General features: G+C 42.9%; 1 protein-coding gene across 1 annotated transcript in view; it reads left to right on the plus strand.

Annotated features, from left to right (window-relative positions):
* Nucleotides 1-15,467: 15,467 nt before the first annotated feature.
* LAMA3 (laminin subunit alpha 3) overlaps nucleotides 15,468-17,039 on the plus strand; it is a 121,207-nt gene continuing 119,635 nt past the window's right edge. Inside the window, exon 1 of the mRNA XM_069779178.1 lies at nucleotides 15,468-15,751. Coding sequence (XP_069635279.1) covers nucleotides 15,491-15,751 — 261 coding nt within the window. The 5' untranslated portion in view covers nucleotides 15,468-15,490. The remainder of the gene's footprint in view (nucleotides 15,752-17,039) is intronic.

Genomic DNA, 17,039 nt, shown 5'->3' on the forward strand with positions numbered 1-17,039 from the left:
GCGCCGCCCCGGGGCTGCGCGGGGCCGGGGCGGGGCCGGCGCCTCCCTCCCGCATGACTTTAGGCTCGTGAGTTTCTGGCTCTTACTCCCCTTTAAAGGTTTTTGGGGGGTGAGGGGAGTGTTAGGGATTACTGTTGTTGTTATTATTTTTATTATTATTATTATTATTATAAAAATCAGTGGGCACGGCTACCCCGCAGCCACCCGCACCCCCTGCTCCAGCAGCAGCACCCCGAGAAGCAAGACCCCACGGTGGGGACCCACACTGCTCGGCCGCTGGTTCAGACCTATAGATCGAGCCTCCGCTGCTCAGAAATAGCACTGAAACGGGCGGAAACCCAGGCACCCCCACCCCAGCCCGAGCCTAATGCCACCTCCGTGGCACCCCTTTTGTATTTAACAGCCCTTTCCCCTCATATCTAGGAAAAAACTGTTAAAAGGTATCGTTGTGAGTATACCCACGCTGCAGCTGCACAAGCATGTGAGGGTGAGCGTTCCCTCACCTTGCGTGTGTCCAGCTATCACCAACACTACTACCTCCCATGGGTGATGCGCTCTTATTAGAAAGACAGCAAGTTCTTGAGGGCTTAATTTTAAGGCTTTAAAAATGAACAACCATAAAGCCAATGCGTGTCCTGTTTTGCCTGGCTGCCGCAGATTTCATTCAAAGTCTGCGTGATATAAAGTAGGCAAAACAGGGCATGCTCTAGTGGGAGATTCCTGAATTTCTTTGCTATTGTTGGTTTACACGGAGCCCTTAGGGATTTTCTTCTTTTGATGTGCACACATAAATCGCATTCACGAGAAAATTACGTGTATGCGCTGAGAGAAAATACTTGCACTAAGATCCAAATGGTTTATTCTACAAATCTGCAAGTGGAGGATTTTCTGCAGATTTTTTTCCTGAGGCAATATTCATCTGTGCGTACAGTAAAACAAACTGTAGGCACGCAGATGAAAGCTGCTAATAACATAAGCTCATCTCAGAATGTATGGTCTGGTGTGAACCTCATCTTAATTACTGACAAGATCATACAAACGTCGATGATCATTCTGATTTTTTCTTAAACTTAAAAATACTGAATAAACTCAGTAGATCACATAGATAATAGTCATCCTTGCTCTGATCCAGTTGCACAGTGATGCTTGCCCACTGATAGAGGAAAATATTACTAATTGGTACACACTCCTTGCCTCACCCCCAGAAAATCCCTGTATTTATTAAATCTATTGTGACTAACATGCCAATCTTCTCACATTCATCAGCTAAAACGTTAAGTTTTCTGACAAAGAAAAAATAAAGAATTCTCTGGATGAACAACAAAAAAGGACACCAATGCAGTACAGTTTTTGGGGGGTCTGTATTTATTTTATATGTCAAGGGACAAATTTTGAAGTGCCTTTCTTAATTTGCCCACAAAATCTGAAACTGCACCTATTTTCAATTGCACATGGTCTCCTGTGATTTTGCTGTTTTCACATTCAGGTGCAATAATTTGTTAGAACTGTTGAAAACAGAAATACATACACAAAGGTATGTTCTTTTTTGGTGACCCTCTGAAAGTTTATCCCAGAAAGCCTTTAGAAACTATCTTTTTTGGCATATATATCTACCTAGTGTTACACTCAAAATCTTGTTTATTGGCAAAGAGGAAACACACCTCATATATATATAAAACCCCAAGAATTTATAATTAGTATAGCTGAATCTTAGCAGTCTAATCCAAGAATCGTTAGTAGAGCAGATTTAATTATTGCAGGAAAAAGAAAAAAATAAGTCTATGCAGAAAAAAAAAAATCAGTGTTAATACTACTACAGTTAAAACTTATACACACTTCCTTGTTTTTACTCCTTTTCCTGATATTATCCTCACCTTTCCCCTGCTCTGCTGGGTCCTAAAGTCAGTGGTCTCATTCTGGTGGTGGTGGTCTGGGATGTTATGGTGAGCTGTCAGCATCTGGAGTTGGTTGCTGCAGGAAATAATGATGTTCATGTTGATGGCTGCTTCTTCCTCCCTCTAGGATCTGCATAGGGTCATTTTATACGTTTGTTAACACACTTTTACACCTTGTTCTTTCTTCACTGGTCTGCAGCTCCACATTACAACCAAACTTACTACACACGGTGGCTTTTATGTTTTTTAAATACTATTTTTTAGTTCCTTTTGTTATCCCTAAATCCAGTTTTGTCCATCTCCAGGTCTGCATTTCTGTACCTGGCTATTGGTGAGTTGTTTATAGCTGAGGGGTCACCAGCACCAAACCTGCGTCCCTCCTCTTACCATTCCATGCCCATGCTTGGGTACCCTGCATCCTGTGTCACCACTCCTCAGTCACACCACGTTTGCATTTCTCTATGCTGCATCATTATGCTAGAGTTGTAAAGCTATAGCGGTACTATACAAAGGTAAACAAAAGTAAAACAAATTACTCGTAGACACTTGGTCAATTAGTAAAACTGCTGTTAGAGCTAAACCATGTAGAAGAAAGTTAAGGGGAGGTCAACAGAGCAAGTCTGACAAGCCTCAGTCCTGAGGCCTTGCAAACTCAGTGCCTGTTACTAGTAGTGGGAATACTGTATTTTAGGGCTACATGGTTATGCTACCCGCATCTCCCCTATTCTTGATTCTTGGCAGGATATTTAAGATTCCAAGATATTTGAACTGGTCCGGATTTGTTACCTGTTTGGCAGAATTCATCTGCAGGGCAGCAGGCTGCATTCCTACCACCTAGTATTTCATCACAGTGATTATTTCAAATATCCTGAGTCATGTTGTTTTGTACAAATCTGAAGGATATCTAAAATGAATTGCTGGAACAAATGAAACTGTTGCCTTTAAAAGCTGATCCAACTATTCTGTGTAAGTCACAAACCTCACCTAAGCCGGAACAGTTCAGGGACAGCTGTATATGGTGAATTAAAAGAAGTGGCACAAATTTTGAGTTAGCCAAAATATGCATTTGGAGATCTTGATCCAAACATCTACAAGTTTTTATGCAAACACATACATTCATTTCTATTTACTTTAAAAAATAGCGATCAACAAGCAAATGCATGTTTAGAAATGACAGTGAACAGCAATATAAATTTGCTTGCTGTGTGTGTAAATGGATAAATATATTTCAGCAGAGTACGGTGGTTAGTGTATGTTTTGTAACTTCATTGAGCTCTGACGTGGGATTCTCCCCCCATCTTGAGAACCTGTTGCTAAATTTGATTGCCATCTTCTAGACTCCAGAGCTCTTTACTGCGGGGTGTATCACACCCTGCATCTGTGGAACTCAGGAGATACTGCATTGACAAATATGTTTCTGTGCTAACTTTTCTCATTTCCCATATGGCTGTATGTCCACAGTGTTGACGCATTTGCTTCCAATATCACCTGTATAAAGATCATTGATGGGAGCCTGTCACATTTATTCTCTAATTGTAACTTATTTTTTTCTAAAGTTTTACAGAAGGTGGATATCTTGCTATGTTATTGATTTCAGCTGTATCTGCATTGTCTTCTTTCCTGGGACATTTGCTTCCATCAACATTGTTATTTAAGTATTCAAAAAATGTAAATAGGTTTGTATGCTTTTCCAGAAATAAACTACTTCATCCAAAGATTAAAAAGAAAAGGTAATTGAAAAGGTAAACTGGAGCAATCTTCAGCAGTTTCAGTTACAAATTTTGAAGCCTGATTTTACCCAGACAACAATAGTAAGATCCCTGGCTACTGTGAAGAGCAAATTGTATTTCTGTTTTACTAAAGGTATAAAAAAATCCTCTTTACTACCCTAGTCCTCTCTGCATAATTTCAAAATCCTGGATCATTGCCTCTTAGCAGACTGTTGTGTGTTTCTGCCTATGACCTCCTGTGTGGGCTTGGGCAAGCCTGTTGTGCCAAAATCTTCAAAAATGGCTTCTCACTTTGGCTTCCTTACAGTCTCTTGCCCTTTAACTCAAAATGCAGACACCCAGGACAAAGGCTACTTTTGAAAGCATCAGCCTAAGGTTTTTGCACATCAGTTTTTGTCAGCAAGATTCAATATCAGCACACAATAAGAGAGCAGCTTTAGAACTTCTTTCTCTTTCCCTGATCTTTGGACACTTCTTGTTGCTAAAATCACTCTTGATCTTGGTTAAGGCTTGCACTGCGCTGTGGAGTGAACCGAGTTGGCCAGCTTGGACACCACCAGCAGTTCTGCTGTGCGAACATGGATGTCTGAGTAGACTGACAGATTGAAGTGCTTGGCTAGCTAAATCAGTTCATGTTGACCTCTCTGGGGACATCTACATCAGTGTTTTAGTTTGGATGAGGAGCACACGTCTGAAGTGAATCTTCCAATTGTCTTCCTTTACTGTGCTGTTGTTCTTACTGTGAAAGGATCTTGTACTATGCAAACTGGATCCATTTTTGACTTAAACTTTAAGAAATTCTCCAAGAGCAGACTTAGTGGACTGCAGCTGCAAATGGGTATTCATGTCCTAGCATTGAATGACAGCTAATCTGAATTAAAACAAACACACAAGCCCAACACAAAATGGGTACATTATAGACTTCAGATCCTCAGCACCAGCTGTTTGCTCTACAGATCCACTCCTGTTACTCTGCACTACTTGCAAATGTAGACAGCCTGTGTTGTCCAAAGTAGATTGCTACTACTACCATAGCTAGCTTAGATATCTGTATATTGCAATGCTGTCTGGTGTAGAAAAAACACCTTATAATAAGCTGCCTGTTTACAGCCATGTTGGCCCCTCCCCTCCTGCCAGAAAAGTAGCCAAAGTCTTGTGCCACTTGCTCCTTCCCCTTGCCTTGTGTGTGTTCTCTCATCCAGTGAGAATCTGGGAAGTCTCAATATTTGCCCAGGACTTACAGATGTCCCGCAGTACCTACAAATGGGCCACAAAACACGTGGAAAACTGCCTGCCCACTGTGATTTACTGTAGACTCCATGTATGTGTGCTCCACCAACCCTCCACATAAACTTGACCTTTTCAGGATGCACTATGCATAGGCAAATTCACAGTACAGAGCATGCACAATAAATGTGATACTTTCCAAGCATGCTGTATCTACTAAGCACAGCTTGTGTCATTGGCTTGTACCTGTGCAACAGGAGTCATACAGCCTGGAGTGCCTGGGCATGCTCATCCTCCACCTGGGTGCATTAATCATTCCTAATCCCATATGCTATACCACTGGGGAGTATTCTTCTGCCCAAAGGGAATCCTCAGCTGCTTCTTGGTTGCAACTTTTAGTGCCCTTTGGCTCTTTCACAGGCACTTAGGGTTGAGTATCTGAGCTTCCCTCTTTAAATGAGAATAGCACTGCTCATCTCACGTGAAACACTTGAACAACCACACATAAAACCAGCTGCGTGTCTCAGGTGGATCATTGGTTATGTAATTAGCTAACCTTTGTTTGCAAAATGCTAGGACATTATGAGGTGAATATTAATTCGAGTGCAATATATTATTGTTATTCCAACTGTCTTTCAATATATTTTTAGACAACTACTCTTAAAAAGAGGAATAGTGACAGAACCAAGAGGCATTTCTAAATTAGTTTGAGGAACTGATATTTTACTTCCAACATTCACTTGTGTGTATGAGGAGTCTTAAATCATGAAAGCGCAGTACACATCCATCAATGTGTCCCTGTGAAAATGCATAGGCACGCACACACACACACACAGTGCCACACAGCCTTGTTACTGAGGTGGTATGTAATCCCCTAACTTCATCTATTTCTGAACAAAAAAGATGCTGTTCATATCAAGCCAAAATGTTATTCTTGCTAGCACTCTGTGGACAAAGATTTCAATAACATAACTTCACAAAGATCTGATACTCGAGACACTGAAATCAAAAAGTCCTACCATACAATGACAACTCCTAGGATGAATTCATGGGATTGCATCAGGTTAATTCATGCTGTAATGTCTTTCCAATATATTGGCACCCTCTTATTTGAGACCTATTTCAGGCTTTGGGAAGCACTTATGTGTGATTCTTTAAGGAATCTTGCCTGGTTTTGTTGATTTCTTTACTGTAGAACCTAATTTAATTTGAAAAAGGAACATTGCAAAATTCAGAGAAAATTAATCTAATAGATTGAGTGACTGTCAATTTTACAATTACCAGGAACACTATAGTCTTCAACTCAATTTGTATGCTGAACTTTTCACGTAAAAAACTTTTTGTTTTTTTTAAAGTCATATTTGTGTCTCTGTTATACAAGTGGTAATGCCTAGGTAAGGGAAACTGAGCAATTTTTTTCAAGATCACATAGCAAGCGCATAGAAAGTTTGGGACTAGATTCTGCATTTGGCTGAAACATAAACCTCTGAAAAATATAATCGGCATATGTTCCATGTAACATATTGGAAGTTTACCACTCATTCAGTCCCAAAGCCAAACTCTAGTTGCACAGTGCTCTCTACTTGTTGTCTCCACTGAGAATAGCTCAGGCTTCTTAACTAAAGTCCTTCCTTGTGCCAGAGAAATAAATACTATGCTGTGTACCTTTAAGAAAGTTGTGTACTGTAAAGAAACCACAAATTCCCATTACAGCTCTTCTGCTAACATCCATTGTTAACTTTATCTCCATAAGTGGGCAATGCAAGGTCTCTTGTGCGCCTAGCGTAGGACATACATTCCATTCCCAGTACCTCACGGAAAAGTGTAACACCTAGAAGTTTCTATCCCTTAAATAGCACTGTTGCAGCAGAGGTCTGCTTTGCTTGATAATTTGAGTTCCAGCTGCTTTGAGCTGTGTACCACAAACCTCTGCAGGACAAAGCAACCCATTCTGACAGGTGTTGATGAGGTCCATTCAAAGGCAGAACTTCCCATGAGAGCTCTTCCTATGACACTTGACTGCCCTGCCTTCATTGCTGTCCTCTCCTCAACCAGCTTCTGTTTAGGAGCTGGTAACAGGTTTTAGTAATCCAGAAAGCAAGTCAGTGAAGTGCTGGCAAAAAGAGGTTCCTCCCAATGGCTGGCCCACGCGATGAATTAAGCACTACCAATTATTCCTTTCACACTGGTGATGAAGCTGGGGGCTGAAGCTTTAAATGTTCACACTGAGTTCAGGCTCTGATGAGTGCCTGTGCAGAGAATAATGCCCAGAAGAGTGGAAGAAGTGAATGGTCAGTCTGTCTTTTTAGACATACAGCAAGTCAGTATATCTTTAAACAGTTTATGCATTTATTTCATTATAAAAGAAGCCAAGCACTCATTTAAGGCATGACTCTAAATCATGAAAACAACAGGAAGACTGTAGCAAGTACTCCTTCAGTTAATGCTGAAATGGTGGGATCTTTCCAGCATGTTACTAGTCTTCTAAAATGTATTGTATCTTTTGCATTACCTAAAGTTTCTACTTTTACTAGACCAAGAAGTCTTGAAGTTTGCATTATGACTGTACTGGTGAAATTTGTGAAATGCTAAAATTTTAAAAGAATTTAACTAAAGCTTAGTTGACTCGATGATCTTAGGGGTCTTTTCCAACTTAAACGATTCTATGATTCTTACAGTATAAGATCATAATCTACTTCCCTCCTTTCCAAAAAAAGACAGAAATCATAAATGTCCTGCAAATATATTGTCTTACAATTATGCACTGTTAGTTAATTTCATTTTTCTTGTTCAAGAAAATGTATTTAAATCATCAGCAATAACTTTGACGAAGCAGTCTATAAACCAAAAGATTTTCCATCTGGCCTATCATTTACATTAATCTTTCCCTTGCTAAACTGTAGCATAACCAGCTACATGGGCTGTTTCTTGTTTCTATAATATTTACAAAAATACAGGCCTGTTTTACCAAAACTAGTATACAAAGAATGTACTCTGAGTTACTCTTTATTTTGGGAGCTAATCTTAGAAATGAATAGTGATAATAAGAGAAACAGTAAAAATTACTTTAGAAAAAAATCCTGCAGACTTCTCAGGAAAACTGTACCAAATATTTAAGTATCCCATAAACCTTTTAAAAGCAGAACAGAGAACTTACAAAACTGGACCTGAAAAAGGAAAAGTTTATCTAATAATAGAAATAGTTTACCCAACATGTTCATAACTGTATGCACTCATCCTTCTAGGGAGCTGTTACCTTGAATCTTTCACTCCACGGTCCTTTTTCTGAGGCCATCTATGTTACCAAATTTCATATCAAATTTGCTGGTATAAGCTGGTGTAAGGACTCCCAGCTGCTAAGCATCACACAAATGTTATTAACTTCCTTCACATGGACCTTCGAACTGATGCCTGGGCTAGTGACCTAGGAATCAGAGAGAAGTTAGCATTGTACTTGAATAAGTAATACAGAATAATTTCCACAAATCGTCATTTGAGTGTTTCAATGAATTTGCTCTTTTGTTTCCTCTTTTCCATTTGTTCCCAGCAAATTAATGCTTTTAGCCACAGAGATTGACATGTCAAGGAAGTCAACTGAAAGGACTACAACTACCATCTAAGACCAATTTCCAGTCCAGTATAAGCACCACCATGCCATCTTCACTTTATTCAGGCTCCCAACTGCTGAACTTAAACATCTCTATGTTAGTTAGCATCTGTACAGGTACATCATGCTTTAAAATTTTTTATCCTTCCCCTCCCAGTCTTGGAATTTTGCTCTCCTGTAGTTTTATTACTTTAAGACAGCATGTAGAGATTGTGACTGTATATTTTCTTCATCTGTCATTTCCTTTTCCTTTCCCCACTTATCCTCTGTACATGTTGATTTTATGACTCTGTTGGAATTTAACTGTTTACCTATTTTCCATCTGCTCAGTCAGAGAGAAGCTGGTGAGCCTGCATTCAGGTGCTTTGGGTTTGCAGGCTTTCTAATTCCATGCATGGCACTAAACTACTGGCTGATACTGGTGCAGATAATGAAAATGGTTGTCTGAGTCCATGGAGAATCTAAACTTGATGGGCAGTGAAGCTCTTGAAATATAAAGGCATATTCAAATGAAATCATATCGTGGCCACTTTTCGCAGGTGTTGTTTGTGTATTATTGTATATAACTCTACTGTGGGAGGTGATGTGGGTCTGAGAATATCCATATCCCAGGAGTGTGAAAACAATGCATGATATATCCCATATGCTACTATGGGTAGGAAAAACAACAGATTATCTAGGTTTGCTATTTTTTTCCCACAGAATATAATGGACTCCTATTCTTGTAAGTGGAAGTTTTGCGTACGTTCACTAACAAAGATAGAAAAAACTCAATATAAGAAATCGGGCCAAATTCTAGTTCTCCTCCTAAGCCTAAGTAAACAGGTTCATTAAAGGGGGACACACCTCATTGGCGCTGCACAAGAACCACAGAACTGCTCTGTATTTAGCACAGAAGCATAAGATTCTTGCCATCTCATTCACGCGAGACATTCTGAATGGCAGAACCGTATGGGTTTGGTTACTTCTTCTCTGTCCCAAAAGCCTTGTCTGAGGACAACAGAAGCAGAGCATAACTTTCAGGGTCCAGACATTCTGAGATGGCTCCCTAGGAGCTTACCCCACTTAGTAAAACTGATCTGGTAGATTGGTTTTGCCCTCACTTGGACAGAATGGAAGTCCTCAAAGGAAGGGACTGAGAGCCTTGGGCTCAGGGTAAGGATGACAGAGCGTAAGCAAGTTTGATAGGAGTCATCTCTGTACGTGCAAGAGGGGAAACTACTTACATTGCCAGGTACAAAATTTATTTGAGTTACTGGCTACAGCTCAGTCTGTTCAATTTCTCTGTCTTATGCCCTGCTGGTCAGAAAATCAGTCCACTAACTGAAAAGAAAGAACTTGGCTAAAGAACACGGGGATGCAACTGTATGATAAAATACCCAAATGACAAAATAATATCACAGCAGAGCTAAGAAGCTATCACTACCACATAGTGAAGTGTCTGATAATTAACATGGCTGAAACCAATTGTTATTAACAAAAACCATAGAGATTTATAAGCGTTATAATTCTTATAATTATAGATCTCTCTTCCATAGAGAATTTTGATAGCGTATATCTGTGTTACGGAAATCTATAGTTGTGCTTAAAAAAAAGGTATTCTCCATTAAATTTCCTGCACTTTCACAGGGGATTTGTTCTGTTTACTATCTCTTCCAAGTTCCAGGAATAAAAATAAGTAAATCTTAATGTTCTTGAACTGCATCTGTTTGAATTCTTAGTTACATTTGTTGCCTCATCCTCAGCTGGAATAAACCGATGTGACACTGGAGTCTCCTCAATTTATACTGCTGAAGGCCTGGCCTTCTAGCACATTTAAACATAAGGTTCTATTTAAAATTTAAAAACTTGATGAGACTATGGTCAGGCTAGAGCTGAGGTTGAAGTGAACCTGAGGCAGTGTCTAGATTTGTGACAGCAACACTACCTAAAAATACAAAAACCTTGCTGGAAACAGATCCCAGAAAAAGCACTGCCTTATTAATAGAGATCAGATCATAGAAAATTCTTGCAGAGTAAACCATGAAACTCAGATGCCAATCTAATCTAAGCAATGGTTTGAAAGTCTGTTAAGAAGAGCAGTTTACAGACAAGTGGTTTCCATGAGGACCTGCTCAGTGTACTGTGGCAGGGAGTCTGTGTGTAGCTGTTTTCCCCAATTATGATGGCCAAAGCAGCAATAATAGCACTGATGTCAGCAAACAAAAAAAAAGGATATGAAAAATACAAGAGTAGACTTTTTTTTCCCCAGATGTTTGACTGACAAGTCATCGGGTATTGACCAAACGGAATACCTTCTTCTTCACAAAGAATCAGGCATTATATGACCAAGACATGTTTTCTTCTTTTTGAACTTCAAGTCCACAAGCAACTCTATAAAAAAGTAGAGAAAGCCAAGAATAAAAAGGAAATCCATTAAGAAGCAAAACAATAAAGTGGATGGATTTCAATGTTGCCCATTAGGAAGTTTCTTCAAGTAAAAAAAAAAGCCAAACACAAAACCAAACATCATGCTCTGTAGTCAACATAGTCGAGAATGGTCAAGTGTAATTTGCTTAGGGAGTCTTAAATTAGCTAAACCTTTAGCTGCATGCCCCAGAGTGTTTCTCTTGACTTATTCTTTGGAACTGGATGGCAAAGAAGTTGTGTCTCACTTCCAGGGTTGCCCTAGCCCCTAGGATACTCAGTGAGTAAACATACAAAGATCAAGACTGGGAGGGGCTGGCATGACTTCTACACACTGGCTACTGATGAGGACTCATGTTCTTGCCTTGAAAATGCAATTTGCCTTCTCCTGAATGGGGAAAGTGTTGTAAAATATCAAACATTCACCTTCCCTCCTCTTTTAGCTTAGTACTTCTCTGCAATAAAAGGGTGTGACATACCAAAGCTAAGTCTCGCATCAGCCACATAGACATTTTTAAGTCTTTTGTCCACAATTCCATCAAGTCACGAGCACTCACTAGTAAGATGTTTGTAGCTAGAACATTTCAAGAGACCAAAAGGTATAAAAAATTGCACTTAACATGTGATGGACTTGGAAAAGACTCTAACGTAGTTTGTTACTAGTGCAGTCTGCCAAAGGTGTGCATTCAGGCATCATGCATTAGAGCAGCGCAGCAGTACTGAGAGCTGGTTCAGTAAGCAAGTCCTCTCTTACATCAAGGATCACAACTTAGCCTATCTGCATTCAAAACTGTAATGACTGACCTGATGGAGAGGGTTAAGGAAAAATCTTTCTTTAACTTTTCCTATTACATTATGCAGCAAAGACAAGGTGAAATACCTAGAACAATCAAGAGCTACTTTAGAAGATGGTGGTTTGAGTCAGCCAAAATAGATGAGATGTTTCACTGAGAAAGACAATAAGAAACAGCCAAATTAGATGGTACTATTTTAAGTCTATACAAGAGTGTAATGGTTCAGGGTTGAGCTATGATGAGAATGTGGCAGCATATGTTGCAATTTACCTTGAGAGCCCTTGAAAAGTGAGAGAATTCATAGTGATTTTCTATTATAAGAATATGCCAAGTAAATTTAGGAAGAAGAGTGTCCGGAAAATCTTAGACCATGAGATTGCTGGCTGGCAGAAGAAAAGACTGACCTGATGTTGGGCTGCAGAGGGATGCTAAGTAAAATAGTAGCTATTAAACCACTATGCAACAAGCCCAGTTGCATGGTACTGCAACAACATGCAGACAACCAGTCATGAAAAAGCTGAAGGAGCATCAAGTGAGATACCTGAATCATGTGAGGTGATAGGACAGAGAACAAGAGAGGCTCCAACTGGATGGATAGCAAGATCTAGCAGGCACAATACAAGGACATTCAGAAAAAGATGGTCTATGAAGAAGGATGGCATCATCCTAGTGTGTATGCGCAGAAAGAAACAAGAAAAAAGAAATCAAACAAAAGGACAAGACAAAAGTGCAGTCTGAATAACTGAATTCTGGATTACACTAAGCACTGTAGGCATCTAAACTGTTTCTGCTGACAGAACTGCATTTTAGACCTTGGTCCTAGCTTCTGTGTGCCTCAGTATTCCAGTAATAAAGGGATAATTTCTCTTTTTCAAAGTGATATGGTAGGGTCCTCAAATACTGTGGTATAAGAAATTTCTGCAAGATGAAAAAGATATTTTAATCAGAAAAGCAGAGACCAAAATGACCTTAACAGAATGCATCTTTCCTGATGAAATTCAGTGGAGACGTAGGACTTGCCAGCACATAAATGTACACTGCACCATTTTGCTGTTAAACCAGAGCGCGTGTGAGTAACCTTATTTTAGCCTAGGTGTAGTGCAAAAATCTCGTACTAAAACTAATGAAAGTTTACTTATAGATACAAACTGAATAATAATCATGCATAAGCATTTATGACAGGAGGTGATAAATGTCTTATATCCTTGATAAAAGTAGGGAGCCTAATCTGAACTTGAAATGTTCTGGTTGGGTATATACACTCTAGGCTACAGATGTGCCTAACCGATTATAATTTTGAAAGAGTGAAGAGAGCTCCAGTACTTAGCAGGAAGACTCTTCCACAGACTAAATCTTTAGGACTGGCTTCAACATAAATGCCAGATATGAAACTACTATGAGGGGACAAGATGCACAATTTAATTTTTAATGATCACTTAGTAGAGACTCTGATCTATCTCATCTGAGAGACTTTCTAGCTACCTGCTAGCATATTGGATCATTACTATCTCAAAGAAAGAGTGAATTCCCACATCACCTGGTGTGGCAATGTAGGACAGTGAATGTGGAGCCTGCACAGGAATTGTAGGTTTTGTTCCTCCCTTTTCCACTGACCTGCTGTGCAGCTCACATAGCACAGTTCACAAGTCCTCATCTGTGCTAGTTTTGCTGTCTCTTAAGTTCTGGGGTACTTGGTGCCACCTTCCCTTTCCTTTGATAAATTCTATTAAGTAGGAGCTAAATATTACCACAGGTATTACTCACTGAGGCTATTTTTTGACGATCTCATTTTCACTGCAGGTTTCTTGTTGGTGAGCTGAATATGCCAAGTCCTAAATATGTGATGAAATGGCAGTATGAGATATATCTCACATATCAGTAAGAGAATGAAACAGAGAAATTGTATCAGCAAGGCTGTTTTGGAGCAAACAGTCCTGACTTGAAATTTTAAATCCATTCTTAAATGAACATCTTTTAAAATAGAAAGCACGAACACAAAGAATGATCTATAATCATAGTAGTGTAATGTACGTAATCTGTTTGTAACATACTGTCCTACTAATGTAACGTAATCTGTTTATGTTAAAATAATACAGATCCAGAAACACTTTCAGTTGCCTACATTTATAATGGATTTCCCTTAAAGTACCCAAACATTTCTTTTCCACCAGGAACATGCTCTTCTCAGCTTTTATTCAATTTGATTTAATCCCTCTAACAATGAAGAGGACAAGGATGCTCAGCAAGTTAAATGGATGGCAGGCCTTTGTAACAGCTTGCTTGCTCTGGACTTAAAGACCACTTACATCAGATGATACTTTCAGATGTCCATTTGTAAAAACTGATATACTCCAGGGTATACGTAGGATTTAACAGGTTTTCAAGAAATAGGTTGAAAAGACCAGTGGATATCCTGTCTGATAGCGCGGCATCTTGTTTAATGGAACATTTTAAGATAGTGTTGCTTGTTTGTATTCAATGTATAATTTTCTTTCCACAATGTCACAGTTGGAAAAGGAGAATATTTTTAAGCTGCTCTAGAAATTGAAAGCATTTATGGATAGAATAGATATATTTAAATTGGCAGCATGCTACATTTATGAAAGCCAACTTTTCTATGGAGGACACAAAAATTGTCTCCTACAGATATGCCTCTATGGTGTGCTAAAGTCATAGTTGCACAAAACCAAGCGTGGTGATATTTTCTTGCAGACAAAATCAATAGCTTGCGGCTGGTGCTTCCTGAAACAGTGTACCAGGGATCTTCCTTGCTAGTGCTGTGCAAAGCCCTCATAAAGCTACGAAATACTTTGCTGCTCACATGAATCACTACTGAAATATTAGAGGTATGTGTATCTAACCGTATCTTTGCGCCTGAATCCAGCGAATTTTATTAAGAGAACGTGCGAGCGCGCGTGGGGCTGGAAATGGGAATGGCTGTGAAACTTAGGATAGCGATGCCATCAAGCAGTGCAACTCGTGCTGCAGATGACATGGGTCTTAGGCCTCCTTCCCCGGCCCCAACCTCCCCCCCAGCTTCTGTGTTATCCAAAGCCTGTGCCAAGTACCTTCAAAAAGACAGGAGGTTCATTGTCTGCCCTGGACGAGCAGGAACACCCGTTTCACAAGGAGCGGGGAGCGCTGGCTGTGCACGGCGGCGGGGTGGCCCGCCCGGGCCGCACGGTTTCCAGCAGCCTCAGGGCACCGCAAACGGCAGGAGGAGCTGCGATTCCCGCAGCAGAGCTGCGCAGGGTGCCTGCCCAAGGGCCCGCCGGTAGAAGCAGGGCGCACCTGGTGCGGAGGTAGCCCTGCGCGAGGAGAAAGCTGGGAAACCTTACTTTTACAGCCCGTATGTGACATGACAGGTCGCGGCTTTACGACGCTCCGAGATTTCTTCACGGTCTGTTAAAAATACTAACCCGCACACTGCTGGGGGGGGGGGATCAGAAAGCTCCCGCTGAGCCGTGGGGTGGCGGGGCCGGGGGCACCACCTCTCAGCACGCCCGCCGAGCCCGGCGTCAGAGCACGCACCTGGGGCAGCCCCACCGGCCCGGAGACCCTTCCCTTCCGAGACCCTTCCCTTCCCCGTCCCGCCCCGCAGACCCTGGGGGACGCGGCCCGCTCCGCCCCGGGGCTGCGTCCCGCCTCGCCTCGCCCCGCCCCAGGCCGCGCACCGCGGGCCGGGAGAGCGCGGGCAGCCCCCTGCCGCCTCCTCCTCCTCCTCCTCCTCCTCCTCCTCCTCCCGCCGCCCAGCCCGGCCCGGCCCGGCCCGCCCGCCCACCGCAGCTATAGGGCCGCCCTGGGGGCGGCCAGGGCAGAGCCCGGCGCAGGATGGCCGCGGCGCCGGGCTCCCCGCTCCTCTGGGCGCTCGTCCCGCCGCTCCTCACCCTCTGCTCCGCGCAGCCGGACCCCCCCGGCTCCCGCGGGATGGGGCTCAGCCTCCACCCGCCGTACTTCAACCTGGCCGCGGCAGCCAGCATCTGGGCGACGGCCACCTGCGGGGAGGCGGCGGCGGGCGGCGGCGGGCGGCCGGAGCTGTACTGCAAGCTGGTGGGGGGGCCGGCCGCCGCCCCCCTGGGCCGCGCCATCCAGGTAACCGGGCGGGGCCCCCCCTCCCCTCGCACTGTGTGTGTCCTTCTTGGGCGTGTGTCCCCCCACCCCGGCGGTGCTGGCGTTACTCTGGGGTGCGTGGTCTCGTTTTCTCGAGCGTTTTCTCCTGGGTGGGTGAGTGCCACGGGCAGGGCAGGGGAGCGTGGACCAGCGGGACCCCACGCAGGGACGCGCTGGGCAGGGTGGAGGCGGGCAGCGGCGCTTCTGCCGTCGCCCCTGCCCCCCCCGCCCCCCCCGCCGCCCGGTGTCCCGGGACCCTCCGGAGACCCCCCGCCGCCGCGGGGAGCGGCTGCCGCCCCCCGGCCCCGCAGCCCCAGCCGGCGCCCGCGGTGCCGCGGCTGCTCCCGGGGATGTGTGAGCCGCTCGTCCCGCCGGGCGGCTAGAGGTGGCTTAGGGAGCACCCACGCGGTGTTTTGCGGTCCGCGGAGAGCAGCGTGATGCTTCTGGGAGTAAGGCAGCGAGCCTGGCGTGGAGGGGGAATGGATGGGGGACGTACTGCACTGGTAACGTCTCGCTGGAGAGTGGGCGTCTTCCCGGGCCAGCGGTGGGAAAAGAAGTCCGGTTTTAGTCGGGTGGCTTTGTGGTATTTTACAAGCACTAAATGGGAGGCTTCTCGTCTATGCCTTGCGTTGCTTGTGGGAGGAAGCCAGAGATGCCTTGGGACACTGACAGGCAGGACAAGCACGCAGCACAGTGAGGATGATGATGTTCTCTCCTAGCACAGCATAAGATTACTACATGCATTTTCTGCCAGTCACGAGAAAGACAACAGTAAGTGGCAAAACTCCTGGCAAAGGGTTAATGGAAATATATTCTTCCTCTGTTAGAAACTTGTATGAACATGTCTGTTAAGGAAGGAGTAACAAATGCACCAAATGCTGTGATGTACTGCGATGGATGTTCAGTATCAGTTTGATCAGAACTTTGTTAAAGGGGGGACTTTCCTAAATCCTCAGACCTTCCAAAGTTATTTTGTTTGTGTTCTCTCTTGGTGGGAGGAGAAGAGAGCCAGAATGAAATGGCAATTTGAAAGGGATTTTGAAAGCTTTAAGGTCCACTTTCTGACTCCAGGCAATACAGAAAGAATGCAAGTAAATTTTTAGCATCTTGGAAGAAGGGTTAGCATTTCAAAGTCTTATGAGGTGTTTGTATGTTTTCATAGTGAAATAACCCTTTGTATCTGGTCTCAGAAGAGGTTGCAATGGATAAGAGTGTCTTTCTCCTCATTTTTTTTAATGGGGACAGATGCTCAAGAGAGGCAGAGAGGGCT

This window comes from Haliaeetus albicilla, chromosome 3 (assembly GCF_947461875.1).
Source record: "Haliaeetus albicilla chromosome 3, bHalAlb1.1, whole genome shotgun sequence".
Lineage (NCBI taxonomy): Eukaryota > Metazoa > Chordata > Aves > Accipitriformes > Accipitridae > Haliaeetus > Haliaeetus albicilla.